Source organism: Melospiza melodia, chromosome 19, assembly GCF_035770615.1.
Source record: "Melospiza melodia melodia isolate bMelMel2 chromosome 19, bMelMel2.pri, whole genome shotgun sequence".
In the NCBI taxonomy this organism is placed as follows: domain Eukaryota; kingdom Metazoa; phylum Chordata; class Aves; order Passeriformes; family Passerellidae; genus Melospiza; species Melospiza melodia.
In genome coordinates this window covers 8815873-8830264 of record NC_086212.1, presented here as the reverse complement: position 1 = coordinate 8830264, position 14392 = coordinate 8815873, and the positions used below count along the sequence as shown (strand labels likewise).

At 57.7% G+C, this 14392-nt stretch overlaps 1 protein-coding gene across 2 annotated transcripts; it reads left to right on the top strand.

Annotated features, from left to right (window-relative positions):
* The first annotated feature begins 1172 nt into the window (after positions 1-1172).
* Positions 1173-14248, top strand: HM13 (histocompatibility minor 13). 2 transcript variants are annotated; one of them, XM_063172386.1, is made up of 13 exons: positions 1173-1352; positions 2662-2760; positions 3953-4035; positions 5092-5180; positions 5945-6030; positions 6143-6268; positions 8110-8167; positions 8792-8875; positions 9289-9325; positions 10264-10366; positions 11143-11228; positions 13142-13330; positions 13966-14102. In XM_063172386.1, the coding sequence occupies exons 1-12, from the start codon at positions 1173-1175 to the stop codon at positions 13290-13292; spliced, it is 1182 nt and encodes a 393-aa protein (XP_063028456.1). In that variant the 3' UTR covers positions 13293-13330; positions 13966-14102. The 2 variants fall into 2 exon arrangements, with proteins under 2 accessions (XP_063028456.1, XP_063028457.1); XM_063172387.1 differs by lacking the exon at positions 13142-13330 and having other exon boundaries at positions 1242-1352; positions 13966-14248.
* The last annotated feature ends 144 nt before the right edge of the window (positions 14249-14392 follow it).

Genomic DNA, 14392 nt, shown 5'->3' with positions numbered 1-14392 from the left:
CAGTGCCATCAGCCTCTGGGCGGCCCCTGTGTGCTATCTATCTATCCCTGGGTGGCCATCGCTCCCAATGCCGTCCATCCCTGGGTGCCCACCAGCCCTAGCACAGTCTTCTGCCATCCCAAGGGCTCCCTGGTGGCCACCGTGGGAGAGCAGCCCCTGACTCCCCCATCTCGCTCTGCACAGCAACGCTGCCCTTTGTGAGGACTCCCAAGCCAGGCTGGGATTCAGAAAGGGGCAGAAAGCTGTGCTGTGCCAGGCTGGGATGCAGGGGGCTGTGTGGGCACACTGCCTTGCGCTGCCCATCGTGCCTGCTCTGGGAACAGCATCCCGGGCAGGAGGCCAAGCCCGCAGAGAGGGGCTCCCAGGAGGCTTTTCCCATCTGAAACACGGAACTATGAATCACCCCGCTCCTGAAATAGATTTCTTTTAGTTAAAATATAAAATTTAAAAGACATTTTAAAAAAATAATTTAAAGGCTTGTGTTTTAATCCCTGCTGTGCTCCTGTCTCCTGCTCATGGCTCAGATCTAAACGGGGGGCAGCACCACTTCACTGTGCTCAAATCTTCACCAATTTTTGCCCCTCAGCAGACTCTCATCCTGGCGAGGATGAGGAGGAGGAGAAGGCTTGGTGGCACAGCCGAGCTGCCAGTGCCTCGGAGTATTTGTGAGGAAAACACACAAAATTTCGGCCAATTTCCCAGCAGAGCCTGGTCCCAGTCCAGCGCGTGGGGAGAATTTGCTGCCATTTATAGGGAATTTTACAGAAGGGCTGTTTGCTCACGGCTGGGCTGGGAGCAGTCAGGGGGAGCCTCAAGAACAGGGGTGCAGATCCTTGGAAAAGGGTGAAGGGCAGGAAAACCCTGGGCGGCGCAGGACCCGCTCGGGGCGATGGCACCGGGAGCCGCCGCCTCCCCGCTGATGCTCCGGGGGGTTGCGGCAAACCGGGGGCTTTTCCCTCCTCGGGCGTTGGTTCCCTGCCCGTGACCCAGCGAGGGCCGGGCCCAGCCGGGGCGGCGGCGCGGGGCTGCGCCCTTCTCCGGGCACCGGGGAGCTCTGCCCTTCTCCGGGCACCGGGGCACCGGGGCGGGGCCGGCTTCAGCGCCGCTACGCGTGACGCACATCCGCTCGGTAAGGGGACGTGTCGGTGCGGACCGCGGTGGGAGCCGCCGCCATGGAGGAGCCCGCGGCGCACAACGGCAGCGCCGCCGGGGCCGCGCCCGGGGCCGGGACCCCCGCCCGCCCGCCCGCCACCCCCGAGGGCATGGCGCTGGCCTACGGCAGCCTCGTCCTCATGGCGCTGCTGCCCATCTTCTTCGGGGCGCTGCGCTCCGTCAGCTGCGCCAAGAGCAAGGTACCCCCGCGGCTCGGGGCAGCCGGGCCTATGGGCCGAGCCCCTCCCCAAGGGTCCCCTCCGGGCGCCCCGGTCACTGCCCCGTTCAGCTGCCCCGCACCGGCAGCTGCATGTGCCCGGCTCCGGCCCTGGGTCTGGAGACGCAGGGAGCCCCGGGGAGAGAGTTGGCTTCCCCCGGGGCTTCTCCAGCCGCTCCTCAGCGCCCCGATAAATTCACGTGCTGCAAAACACAAGCGTCCCTTGTCCCTCCTCAGGAGGAGCTGTGCGGGGGGACTCGTGTACGGCTGTGCCCCGCGGCCCTGGGGCTGGTCCCGGGGTGCCCTCCTGCCTGTACACCCTGTTCTGTCCCGGTATTCCTCTCGCCGTTCTCTGCATTTCATACCAGGGACTTCTATGCCAACAGTTGGGCTGCTGTAGCTCAGGAGGAAGGACTGGTTTACACGGTCTGATCTATTACTATTTTTAAAATCTCCTTGTGTGCCCTTAAGCCTCATATCAGAGGTTTCAGGTGATCTTGGGGGGCTTCTGGCAGCCCAGGCAATGGGGGGGCTGTGAGCAAAGCCCAGCCATGGTTCAGGGTGGGGGCTCTCATCGCTCACTCTGCAGGGAGCAGCAGGAATTTGGGCACAGCGTGACAATTGCCGTGGCCAGGATAAGCTGCACGAGGGCTTTTGAGGTGCCCTGGATCTGTGCTGGCCGCAGGTGTCTGCCTGAGTGAGATTAGATCTGTGAGCAGCAGCCAGCTGGGCCTGGAGCGGGCAGGGAACAGGCAGAAAACAGGCACCCCTCTGCCTCCTCTGAAAGCTGAAGGTCTCCCATGGGAAATGGCTTGAAAGGGGCTGGTTGACATGGTGCAAAGATGCCTTGGAAGGCATTTATAAATTTGGGGCTTTTGAGCACGAGAAGTGTCCCAAGAGCAAGATGAGGATGAGAAGGTGGCTGGAGAGAGCCTCGTGCACGGGGTGATCACAGATGGTGGCACAGATGGGGCTGGCTGGGCGTGAGCGGTGAGGGAGCCCAGCTTCCCTCTGGGCAGGGGAGAGCAGAACAACGCCAGAACAGGATTTTTTTCCTTCTCCAGGAGGAGAAAAGCAGTAAAATTTGGCTGCCCTGGGAAGGACAAGTGCAAGGTTTGTGTTTTCCAGCTCAGGCTCTGCCTCTGACACAGCCTCACCTCCAGATATAGCAGGGGCCAGTGGGTGTTTTGTCCCTCCCAAAATCACTGTGGAGTGTTGTGTCTGTTCCCCCCTGCTCAGGTGTGAAACCAGGGCAGGGCTGATCCATTCCTGTTCTGTCCTTCTCTCCCCAGAACTCCTCGGAGATGCCAGAGACCATTACCAGCCGAGACGCTGCTCGCTTTCCCATCGTTGCCAGTTGCACCCTCCTGGGGCTCTACCTCTTCTTTAAAGTGAGTGAAGGGCACTGGAGCTGGGGCAGGACATCCTCCTGCCTGGCAGGAGCTCCCATAATGGGGTGACTCTGGTTTTGGCCCTTAGTGTTGGGACAGAAGGTGTGAGGCTGCACAGATCGAGCTCTTCGGTGTCACCGTGCCGAGGACGTCAGTTCTTGCCTGAATTGTCACAGCTTGGGGGAAATCAGAGCCTGTTTGTGCACAGGTTGTTTCTGGAGAGCTGCCGAAGAGCAAATAGCCCTGAGCTCTTCCTGCCTCTGTGGGCCAGGCTGGCAGGGCACAGGCTGGAGCCAGAGGGTGCCAGGGTCTCTGAGGGGCAGATGCTGCTGGCTCTGTGTTGTGTTCCATGCTGTGCTCCTGGAGCCATCTCAGCTGCAGGCCTGGGGGAGCCCCTGTGTGATCAGGTGAAGACTTCTAGATGTTCAGAGCAGTCAGATGACCTGAAAAAATGGATGGGAGCTCTCAGCAGCTCGTGCTTTTGGTGGTGTGGAGAAGATGTCTTGGCCTCAAGCACCTTGGGCTGCCCATGCAGGTCTGGCACATGGCTGAGCTCCCAGAGGGGTCCTGTGGGCATGGCAGCTTCCAAGCTGCGCTGTTTTGAGATCCCTGCAAGGTGCCAGGGTGCTCCTGCCTGGCCAGGAGGTGAGCGTTAAGGTGCAGAGGGTTTAGGTGCAGTTCAGTCCCTTCTCTGTCAGTAGCTGTGTGCCATGTGCTCTCCAATTCCAGCATCCCCCTTCCAGGAGGGCACAGAGGACCCCAGGATCCCTCCACACTGGTTTATAGGGGTGTGATTCAGCAGGGGAGTGCGTCACTTGGAGGGCAGGAGTTTTAGTAATGCCCTGTTTAATTAGGGCAGGGGATGCTGCTGCTCCCCTGGGCCTGGCCAGCCCCTGGGAGCAGTGCCTCTCTCCCTGCTCTGCAGGGGAAGCTCTGGCCTCCTTTCTGCAGCACTGGAGTTATTTTTTGACCTGAGCAGCTCACAGATGCGCTACAGCTCACGGGCCCATTGTGCTTGTTCTTTGAGCACATGGCTATTTCCAACATAGTCTCCTTCAGCATGCAGGAATTTGGGTTATTCTAGCTATTCTTCTTATTTCCCTGGAGGAGCACTGACACAGCAGCTGCCAACAGGAGCATGAGGATGGGAGGATGCTGTGGTTACTAACCCCTCTGTGGTTTTGTCTTGCAGATATTCTCTCAAGAGTACATCAATCTTCTGCTTTCCATGTATTTCTTTGTGCTGGGGATCCTGGCCCTGTCCCACACGATCAGGTACAGCACAAGGATGGGTGTGACTGGGGCAGGGCTACCTAAAGCTTCATTTTATTGGGAGAGTTTTAGAGCACCGCTGCCCTGCAGCAGAGCCAGGTCTTTGGGGTATTTGCCCAACCTATTAGGGAGCTGTCCCTTGGTGGTGGGAGCCAAAGCCCTGGGGGTCCTGGGAAGCCAGCATCCCATACACCAGCACTGGAACAAGGCAAACTCACCCTGAGGAGCTTCTCTGGCTCAGAATCACAGAATCAGAATATCCTGAGTTGCAAGGGATCCACAAGGATCAAGTCCAACTTCTGACCCTCCACAGGACAACTCCAAAAATCCCACCATGTTCCTGAGAATGTTTTCCAAACAGTTCTTGAAATCTGGCAGGCTCAGGGCCATGACCACTTCCCTGAGGAGTCTGTAACAGTGCCCAGCCACCTTCTGGGTGAAGAGCCTTTTCTTTATATCCAGCTTAAACCCCTCTTGGCACAGTCCTTGCTGCCCTGCCGAGAGGAAAGCACAGCAGCACCCTTACTGGGATGGGTGACCCAGGCAGCTGCAGCTCCTGGTAGTGTCCCTGGCCTCTCATGGCCATGTGTGGTATGAGGTGTTGAAAGCTCAGACTGTTTCAGTAACTGAAAAAGTGGAACTGGTTTCCTGTTTGGTGAGCTCTGTGGCGTTGGGGACCAGATGCTTTCCCTAGACTGGTGCTGGGCAAGGGCTTTGCTCTGCTCCTGGCTCTGCAGCAGAGCCAGGCAGTGGTGGCACAGCCACTGCTGGGTACCCAGAGGGTTGCTGGGGGGCATAGTGCATTTGCTGGGGTCTGGGGTGGCTCCTCCTTTATTGTGGGCAATGCTCTGTTTTCTTGCCTGGAGGATTTGGGGGACTGTCACGTGTTGCCAGATGAGATCTCTGTGCAGGATGAGTTGCTGTGGCTCCTGGCAGTCCCTGATGGAGCAGATGGTGTTTCCCCTCTTGGGAGGGGGTGTGGGGCCCCTCAAACACAGAGGTGCTGGGCAGCTTGTGGGGTTTCTGTCGAACTGCCCTTCTCTACACCTCTCGTTTCAGCCCCATGATGAACAGATTCTTCCCTGCAAATTTCCCCAACAAACAGTACCAGCTCCTCTTCACCCAGGGCTCCGGGGAGAGCAAGGAGGGTACGTTGGCTTTCCTGTCTTTCAGGGGAGCCTGAATGTTTTCTGCCTTTACTGTTCCTTTTTTTTTTTTTTTTTTTTTTTTCCTTTTTTGGTCTTATTACTCTCAGCCCATTGAAACAACCTTCTCAAAGGCTCGCCTCTTGCTCCCCACTGGGCTTCCATAGCCACTGTGAGCCCCACGTGTCCCTGCAGAGCTGGGCTGGCACTCTGTGCTGCCTCTGCCTGGCAGGGAGAGCCCAGAAACACCTCCCAGAGTGCTGTGGGGATGGAGCTGTGGCTGTCATTAAATGCACAGCTTTTATTTAAGCCCCTTGGAAAGCATAGGCCTGACTGGTTTGTGCTGCCTTATCTGGGCCAGATCTTTGCACTGGCAGAAGATGCTTTGATAAGTATCCTGCCCTGTAGTAGCTTTACTGATAAGGGAGTATTTCTGGTGATACCATCAGGAGTTAACTGGCACAGGAAGAAGGAGAAGATTTGTCTCTCCCTGCCTTAGGCAGTGCCTGAATCCAATTTCCTTATTGACAGCAGGACCGTGGATGCTGTCCATGTGCAGAGTCTGGCTGAAGGAGAGGGTCTGAGCTTTGCAGAGCCCCCTGCTCATTCCCAGGCAGTTCACACATGTGTACCACGGCTACAGTCCCCTTGTTTGGGACAGAGCACTGAGCTCTGGGCTCCCCAGCTGTGGAATCACTCATCTCAGCCCTGTGTGGGAAGGGGAGCTCCCAGCCTGCCCCAAGTCTGACTTCTCTGTTTTCTTGCAGAAATAGTGAATTATGAGTTTGACACCAAGGATCTTGTGTGCCTGGCCTTGAGCAGTGTTGTGGGGGTCTGGTACCTGCTGAGAAAGGTAAGTGAGGCACAGCTGGGGGCTGGGCTGGATCAGACACTGACTCATTTCCATGCAGGGTGAGGGTTCCATGTACAGCAGGACCCAGATCTCCTTTTCCTCTCCTTCTCAGCACTGGATTGCCAACAATCTCTTCGGGCTGGCATTCTCCCTCAACGGGGTGGAGCTGCTGCACCTGAACAACGTCAGCACTGGCTGCATCTTGCTTGGGGGCCTCTTCATCTACGATGTGTTCTGGGTAAGCAGGAGCATTCTGCAGGCCACTGGTGGAAGTGTGTGCTTGGCATTCTGCCTTTCTGGAGGCACCACGCTGGCTGGACACACACTTGGAGTCACACTTTTTGGTTTCTCAGCCCAGAGGGTGTGGCAGGGTTGATGACAGAATCCACAGAGGCAGAATGTGGCTCATCAAGTGTGTTTTGTTTTATTCTCTCACTCAGAGAGCCAAGGGCTGGCAGGGACCTCATCAGAGCTATTGTGGGGTACTCAGTGTGTGTCATATCTGGTCCTGTATTCCCAACTATGGTCTCCCCAAGGCCTGACAGCTATTGGGTGGGTTGGAGGCTGCTCTGGGGCACGCTCAGCCTGCCTGTATGAGCTGTGCCTTGGCTCTGTCATCTGCTGGTTTCCTTAGTGTCCTTCTGTTGTCTTGCACAGAGGACCAGACCCTGGAATACCTCCAGTCCCTTCTCCTCAGCCAGTGCTGCATCCTAACTTTTTAATTTTGAGGTTTTCCTTATTTCTTGCAGTGCATTTGAGCTGCTTTTGTAGAGGAAAGGGGGTGGGGAAGGCAGGAATGCAGTCGTGTGCTCTGCTCCATGCATGAGAGAATGCTTCTCCTTGTAATGTCCGTGTTCCCCAGCCCTTCCTGCTGCCTCCACCTTCTGAATCACCATGTTTCCAAATGTCTGAGAGCCTTGTATACACTGAGGTCTGTCCAGCAGCTCTGCAGCTGCCTGTGTAATCCCTCCATATTTATGCCTGGCTACTGTGGGTTGTTTTGTCCTTGGCTGGTGGTGCCTCTGTTTCCCAGGCTCGTTAACAGTCTGGGCTCTGTGGTTTTTTAGCCTGTGGGCCACTTCCTGTGCAGCTCTCAGCTGGAGAGGCTCAGCCTTCTGCCTTGGTACACCTGGTGCCCCAGGCCCTGCTTAGTGTGTGAGTGTCTTCCCAGTGCTTTGGGGACACTGAGTGCACCCCTCTGCTCTCCACTTGCTGGCTGTGTCTCACCTTGGCTTCCCCATGGCTCAGAGCAGTGCTGGAGACTTAGGGAAGGGCTGCCTTGAAGTGGAGGCCCTGGTACTGTGCCCCTCTGCAGGAGCTGGTCACTTGGATCTTGGCATGGATTCAATCATAGTGGCAATCCCAGGAGGGTTTCAAGGAGGAATGGGATCTCAATGGGTTGATGCTGTTGCCCCCACATAACTGGGGGATACACATGATGCTTTTCCCTGATCCCAGTGTCGAGTCCTGTCACTCCATGGCAGTGCTCAGAACTTGCTGCACTTTATGGGAGTTAATCTGATGCTTTAAGATTTCCCTTTAATCCAAAGCCCCAGGATTTTGCTCACCCAGTGCTAACCAGCACCTGTTTTTGTGCCTGCTGGACTGGAGGCTTAGAGATGGCAAGGTGCAGAGATCAGAGTGGCTGCCCTCAGTGTTTACAGTCCACCCCCAAATGCTGCCAGTATTTACAGCAGACAGGGCCATGCAAGTAAATGACCTCAGAGCAAACTGCAGCTCATCTGACACTTGCCCCTGTCCCAGCTGGCAGCTCCTGCCCTCCAATTGGATGTTACATGGAGCTGACTGATTAAAGCTGAGCTGAGGAGGTGCAGGGCTGGGTGGTGGGCAGCAGCTCTGCCATGTGAGTGCTGTCCCCATGCTGCTCTGAGAGCAGCACAGCCGTGAAGCAGCCACCTCCCCCAGACTATGGGCTTGCTTGCAGGGCTCCTGTGCCCACATTTTGGCAGGTCAGTGGCTATTTTCTGCCACTCCTGGCGCTGGGGTGAGGCTGTAGCTGAGCATTGTGTGTGTGTGTTCCTGTGCAGCTGTGGTCACCTTGGTCTCCTTCTGCTCTAGGTCTTTGGCACCAACGTGATGGTGACAGTTGCCAAATCGTTTGAGGCCCCAATAAAACGTGAGTAGATATTCCCTGTGTGCTGGGGTCCTTTTTGCTGCAAGCCCTGCCCCATGCACCCTCCACCTCTGGGGACGGTTCAGGCTGGGATGTGTGCAGGAACATTCCCTGCTAGTGACCCCTCCTCCCTGTCACTGGTCAGCCTCAAGCCAAGGCAGGTCTCTGGAAGGGGATGGTTTGCCGTGCCCTGCTCTGTCTGGGTCACTCTGTATCTTTGGAGTGTGCAATTCCACCTACTTATAGAAACAGTCCATACCAAATTAAAAAAACAAAAAACAAAAAAAAACAAAACAAAAAAAAAAAAAAAACAAAACAAAAAAACAAAACAAAACAAAACAAAAAAAAAAAAAAAAAAAAAAAAACAAAAAAAAAAAAAAAACCCACAGAGCCCCAAAACAGCAGAAGGGCTGAACTGGTGCTGTTGTGGTGAATGGCATAGTTTGGTCCCTGGTTTCTTGTTCTGGAATTGTCCCAGAAAGAGCAAGGAAAGCTACAGGGAAGGAGGGTGCTGAGGGCAGGGACAGGTCCCTTGCCCTGCTCTGGTCCCTGTTTGCCAGGCCCGGTGGGGCTGGGGTCTGCGCAGTGGGGACAGTCCCCTCACTGTTCCTCACTCTGCTCCTGCAGTGGTTTTCCCTCAGGACCTGCTGGAGAAGGGGCTGGACGCCGACAACTTCGCCATGCTGGGACTGGGAGACATTGTCATTCCGGGTGAGGACAGGAGAGGGGGAGGACGGGTCTGGGGTCTGCTTTGAGGGGGCTGCGGGGAGCCGAGCAGTGCCTGGCTCTGCCCTCGGCCGGGCGCGGTGTCCCGGCGTGTCGGGAGTGTCCCCGCAGGTCCCGGAGTGTCCCGGTGTGTCGGGAGTGTCCCCGCAGGTCCGGGCGCTGTCCCGGTGCCGCGTGCCACGAGAGGGCACTGTCACCCCGAGCACGGCACCGAGCGCCGCGGCTCCTGCCCTGCCTCCCTCAGCCCGCCCTGTCCCTCCAGCCCCTCGCCGTCCCTGTCCTGCTCCTCCAGCCCCTCTCTGTCCCTTCCTGCCCCTCCAGCCCCTCGCTGTCCCTGCCCTGCTCCTCTGTCCCTCCTGTGCCACTTGCAGCCCCTCACTGTTTCCTTCTCCCTGCAGGGATCTTCATTGCCTTGCTGCTGCGGTTTGATATCAGGTGAGCAGGCAGCAGGGAAGGGTCTCTGGCAGGTTGGATCTTGCAGCATATTTGAGCTGCTTTTGTAGAGGAAAAAAGGGAAGGGGGAGCCAGGAGTGCAGTCGTGTGCTCCCTTCTGGAGTTGGGTGTGGAAACACACCAGGGGTGTAAGGAAAAGCTCTTGGAAGAGGGAGCTGGCTCTGTGGGTGTGTCCTGAGCACTGGGGTTAGTGGTTGAGTTCAAGCATAGGGATGGGGATCAGGACAGCAGCACACAGCAGCCCCCCAGAGCCTCAGCAGCTCCCTGGAACCAAGGAGTGCAGGGCAGTGACAGTGTGGGAAAGAGCCAGGAGTGCTGGCACCTGGGAATGCTTATGTGGATGCAGATGGGTGCCTGGCAGTGCTGGCTGCCTCCAGGTCCCACTGATGTTGGAGGAAGCAGCTCCTTCCCACGCAGGGAAGCTGCACCTCCAGCTGGGCTGCAGCAGTTGCCCCACACTGAAAGGCTCTGGGGAGCAGGGTGCTCTGTGACCGTGGTGGTGTGGCCCCACTCCCGCTGCTCTTGCACAGACCAGAGGGTCTGTGCCAGCTCTTCCAGGTGTCACCACCCACATCCTGCCTGCACCTGCTGGGAATCCCAGTTCCTGCAGCCTGCCCCTTGATAAAATAGTAACTGCTGAGAGCCAGGGACAGGCTTCACCAAGACAATGGGACCTGCTCCCTGGGTCCTAGCCCTAATTCCTCCCTTCCCAGTTGCCATCCAGCAACAATCACTTGCCTTCTTCCCTTCCCCAGCCCCTCACCTGGGTATTACTGCCTTCAGTCCCAGGGGCTGCACAGGCAGAGCATTGCTCTGCACACTCCATTGTGGTGGGAGATGCCCAGGAGCACCAGGCCAATTGCATTTTGGCCACTGACGTTCCAGACCAGAGGTCATTGAGCTCTTCCCTTTCCCTACAGCCTGAAGAAGAACACGCACACGTATTTCTACACCAGCTTTGTGGCCTACATCTTTGGGCTGGGCCTCACCATATTCATCATGCACATCTTCAAGCATGCCCAGGTGAGCTCCACCCTGCTGCCTCCTGTGGATGCACATCCAAGTGGGTCAGGCCAGCTTGGCCACAAAGTTCCTACATCCTGCCAGGAAAAAGTGGATTTATTTCTTCTCTTGGCTTTGATTTTCTAGTGCTTGTCTGTACCTTTCCCTTCCCAAAGCTCCTGTGCCCAGCTGGGACAGAGCTTGCTTGGGGCAAGGCTCCTTGTTTCCAACAGCAGCCCCTCAGCCAGGGGCCCTGTGTTTTTTGGCTCTTTAGCAAAGCTGCCCTGAGCACCAGGGCTGTGCTGCAGGAGGCTCTGGGAGCCCATACACTGTGGTCTGCACAGGGGCTCTCCGTGTGTTCATGGCCCACTGGGACCTCACAGTGAAGATTTTCACAGAATCCCGGAATGGTTTGGGAAGGGACCTCAGAGACCATCTTGTTTCAACTCCCCTGCCATGGGCAGAGACACCAACCACTAGACCGGTCTGCTCCATGCCCTGTTCCAGCCTGGCCTTGAACACTTCCAGGCACTGAACATCCACAGCTTCTCTGGGCAGCTTGTGCCAGGATCTCACCACCCTCACGGGAAAGAATTTCCTCCTAGTATCCAATCCAGCTTCATGCTGCTGCAGCTCCAACTTAGCTCTTGGAGCTGCTTTTTGGGGTGTTAGCTCCCCATGTAGCCGAAGGGATGCAGGATTGTGGGTGCAGAGGGGACAAGGCCATGAGCTCACCTTGCACTCTTCCCTCAGGGTGATCTGTGGTTTGGTTTAACAGTTGTTTTCCTTCCCCACAGCCTGCGCTGCTCTACCTGGTTCCTGCCTGCATTGGATTCCCGCTTCTGGTGGCCTTGGCAAAGGGAGAAGTAACTGAAATGTTCAGGTGAGCCTCAGCTGCCCTTGGAGCTGTTTTGCCGGCGGGCTGGAGCCCGTGAAGCGTGCAGATGTTCCCACAGCCGGGCACAGCTGGAGGGACGGGTTCATGTGGGCACGCTCTGGGTGTGCCCCGGCTCGTGCGTGGGTGGAGGGAGCTGAGCTGTGTTGGGACACGCCAGGCCTGGCTGCAGCCCCTCCCAGGAGCTGTGCTCTGCTACCAGCAGGCAGCACCTGGGATTGCCTTACGCCCCAGTGACAGACTCTTCCCATGAGCTGGCAGGCAGGGGAGGGTGGGACTGCACACCTGGTGTGGAGATACTTGGTCATTGTGTCCCAGGGGCTGTGGGTGGGGAGATACGGAGCCAGAGCAGGCTGTGAGAGCAGCCAAGGCTGGTTGGAGCACATCCCAACCTCCCCAACTGGGCACAGTCTCCTGGTTTGTAGTATTCTCTATTCTCCCTGCCCCAGAGACTGTGGGTACAGAGGAGGGGGGACTGGGCTGTTGTGCTCAGCTGTTCTTGGAGCCTGTCCAGGCTGTCAGTGGGCAGCTCTGGCCTCCTGCCTGAGAGCTGTTTCTCTGTCATGCTGGAGACTTGGTGGTGGCTCAGCACAGTAATGCTGGTTGATGCAGAGGAGGGAGGGGAACATCCTAAAGCAGGGCAGTGTACCCTCCAGCCTCCCCAGTGCCCCAGTCTGGGGAGTGTTCCTGAGCTCCCAGCCTCCTCAGAGGGAAACTGGAAGCCAGCTGTCCTCCCTCCCCTCCCCTGGGAGATGCAGGTATGCATGTTCCCAGCGGCTCTCAGCTGGGCCGTCCCCAGCCCTGCCGCACCTGCCCCTCCTTTGATGTTTGCTTCTGACAATCGCTGCTGCAGGCACTGAGTGTCCTGGGATCGTCCTTCCTGTGCACCTGGGATCCTGCAGCCGCTTTCCCCAGTGCTGTGACTCACCAGCTGACAGCAGCAGCAGCTCCTGCCAGGAAACTGGGGAGAGATGAGCTGTGAGGCCGGGCCCACTGGGCAGCAAGGAGCGCAGGGGGCCTGGCAGCCAGGGGCCAGCGCCCTCCCAGAGCAGTAGCACAAGCTGCTCCAGCAGCAAAGTGTTGCCAGGGCAAGAGCAGGATGCTGGAGGGTTGCAAACTTGATGGCCCCAGGGGGCCAGACCTCCCTTGAAGTGGCTCCGGTTGCAGGCAGAGGAAGTGGGATTCGGAGGGATCAATGCCTGGAGGGCAGTGGCTCCCACCGCAGGAATCCCACCAGGTGTAGGTTGCTCTGCTGTGGTGCTTTGGTGTGCCCTGATCCTCCCTGGAGCTGTCAGTTCCTGTGGCCTCTGCCTGCCCATGGTGTCTCACAGCAGTGAGGGTCTGCAGGCAGGGTGGGAGTGAGCAGGTCTGTGCTGCAGGCCCAGGGAAGGGGTGCTGGTGGAGCAGAGGTCGGTGACATTGGGATCAGTTCCATGGCTCTCAGCCTTGCCAAACCTCCCTAGGCTGGGCAGGAAGCTCCCTCAGCAGTGGAAACCCATCCTGCTCCCCACATCTGCTTTGGGGACGCTGTCCTCGAGTGGCAGGACGGGGTCTGCTGCATCTCCCTGTCACCTGCCCAGTCCCTGGGCTGCTCTCCTGCCACCTCCCCACTGCCCAGGCTTGCTCTCCCTAGGTTCTGGCTGCCTGGCTCTGCTCATGCCAGTGGGAGCTGTCTTATCCCTGAGTTTCAGTGCTCACTTTTCCATGCTGCAGCCCTGTCCTGGAGTCTGCAGGCAAGGAGAGGCCAGGGGGTGCCAGCAGGTGAAGGGATGCCAGGCTTCCTGCACAGGGCGGTGCATTCTCGGCGCTCTCACTCCAAAACTCTTCTGCTTTTTCTCTCTCCCTCCCCCCCTCCTTTCTGCCCTTGTCTTTTCCCTTCCCGCTTCCTCTCTCTCCTGCAGCTATGAATCCTCTGCTGAAATCTTGCCTCACACACCAAGACTTACCCACTTCCCCACGGTGTCTGGCTCACCGGCCAGCCTGGCTGATTCCATGCAGCAGAAACTGTCCTGTCCCCGCCGACGCCGGCAGCAGAGCCCCAGTGCCATGTAGCACTGCCACCAGGGCCCCTTGTCTGTCGCTCTGGCCAGGTAGGGACAGGTCCTGGCTCTCCCTAGCCCAAGCTCTCCCTATTCCCAGCTCTCTCTGTGGGCAGAGGCTGGAGCTGTTGCTGCGCTGCTGTGGGCCGGCTTCTCTGCCATTCTGAGAGAGAACACTGGGAAGGGCACAAAGATTTGACATCCCAGACTTTGTCCTTTCTGTTTGGAGCAGCATTCTCATCTCCTTAGCCAGAGCCCTGGGGGCACTGCTGGAGGGGGTTTGCAGCCCGAGGAGTGAGACCCTGGGAGGGAACGCTGCTGTTGGTCTTGCTGCAGTTCCCCTGTTAACCGGCCCCGCTGGCACCAGTGCTCAGCCAAGGAAAGCATGTGCTATCCAGGGTATCCAGTAGTGCTCTTGGGAGCAAGGACAGATCCCTGGGCACAGAGCTGACCCCTGGCTGGGTCCACCCTACCCTTGGAGGTGTCTTGGGGGGATGCAGCCCTCATCTCCCTGCCTGGGCTCTGCCCCATGGGGCTTCCTGTGCTGGGTGCTGATGGCTGGAGCCCACCCTGTCCTCAACAGCAGCAGGGCAGAAGCTGAGGCCACAGGCTGGGCTGTCCCCATGTGGCACAGGGCTCTGTCCCCAGGGAAGAGCTGGCCCCACTCATGTCCCTCTTGTCCCCAGCTACGAGGAGAGCTCAACCCCCAAGGAGGCAGCAGGAGCTTCCAAAGAAGAGCCAACAGAAGCCTCCAAGAAGGAGAAGTGACCTTGCCCGTGGGCCGTGCCCGGTGCTGCTGGGCTGGGGCCCTTCAATACCCTTTGCAAGTGACAGACGACGAAACAATTGTGCAAGAGCATCGTGTTGTGTGTGTCGGAGCAGCCACCCAGGTGGGGTATCGATGTATGCCGGTTTTTAAATTTTGTATTGTGCATTTGCTTTCTCTCATATTAAACCATATTGAAGGAAGGAGTGTTGGTGTGCCCGTGCCCCTGCTCAGCCAGCACTGGGATTGGCATCAGTTTACCTGCCTTCTCCCACTGGAGCTGGTGGCTATTGTCTGGCTGTTTCCAAGTGACCAAGTGACCGTCCCCTTCCCCCTCCCACTTCTCT

What these genes read in the sequence shown, in the direction of transcription:
- HM13 (XM_063172386.1), top strand. Translation starts at nt 1,173, where the DNA reads ATGGAGGAGCCCGCGGCGCACAACGGCAGCGCCGCCGGGGCCGCGCCC. An exon ending in GCCCTGTCCCACACGATCAG is followed by an intron (nt 4,036 to 5,091) that starts GTACAGCACAAG and finishes CTCTCGTTTCAG; the next exon opens with CCCCATGATGAACAGATTCT. An exon ending in GGGAGACATTGTCATTCCGG is followed by an intron (nt 8,876 to 9,288) that starts GTGAGGACAGGA and finishes TTCTCCCTGCAG; the next exon opens with GGATCTTCATTGCCTTGCTG.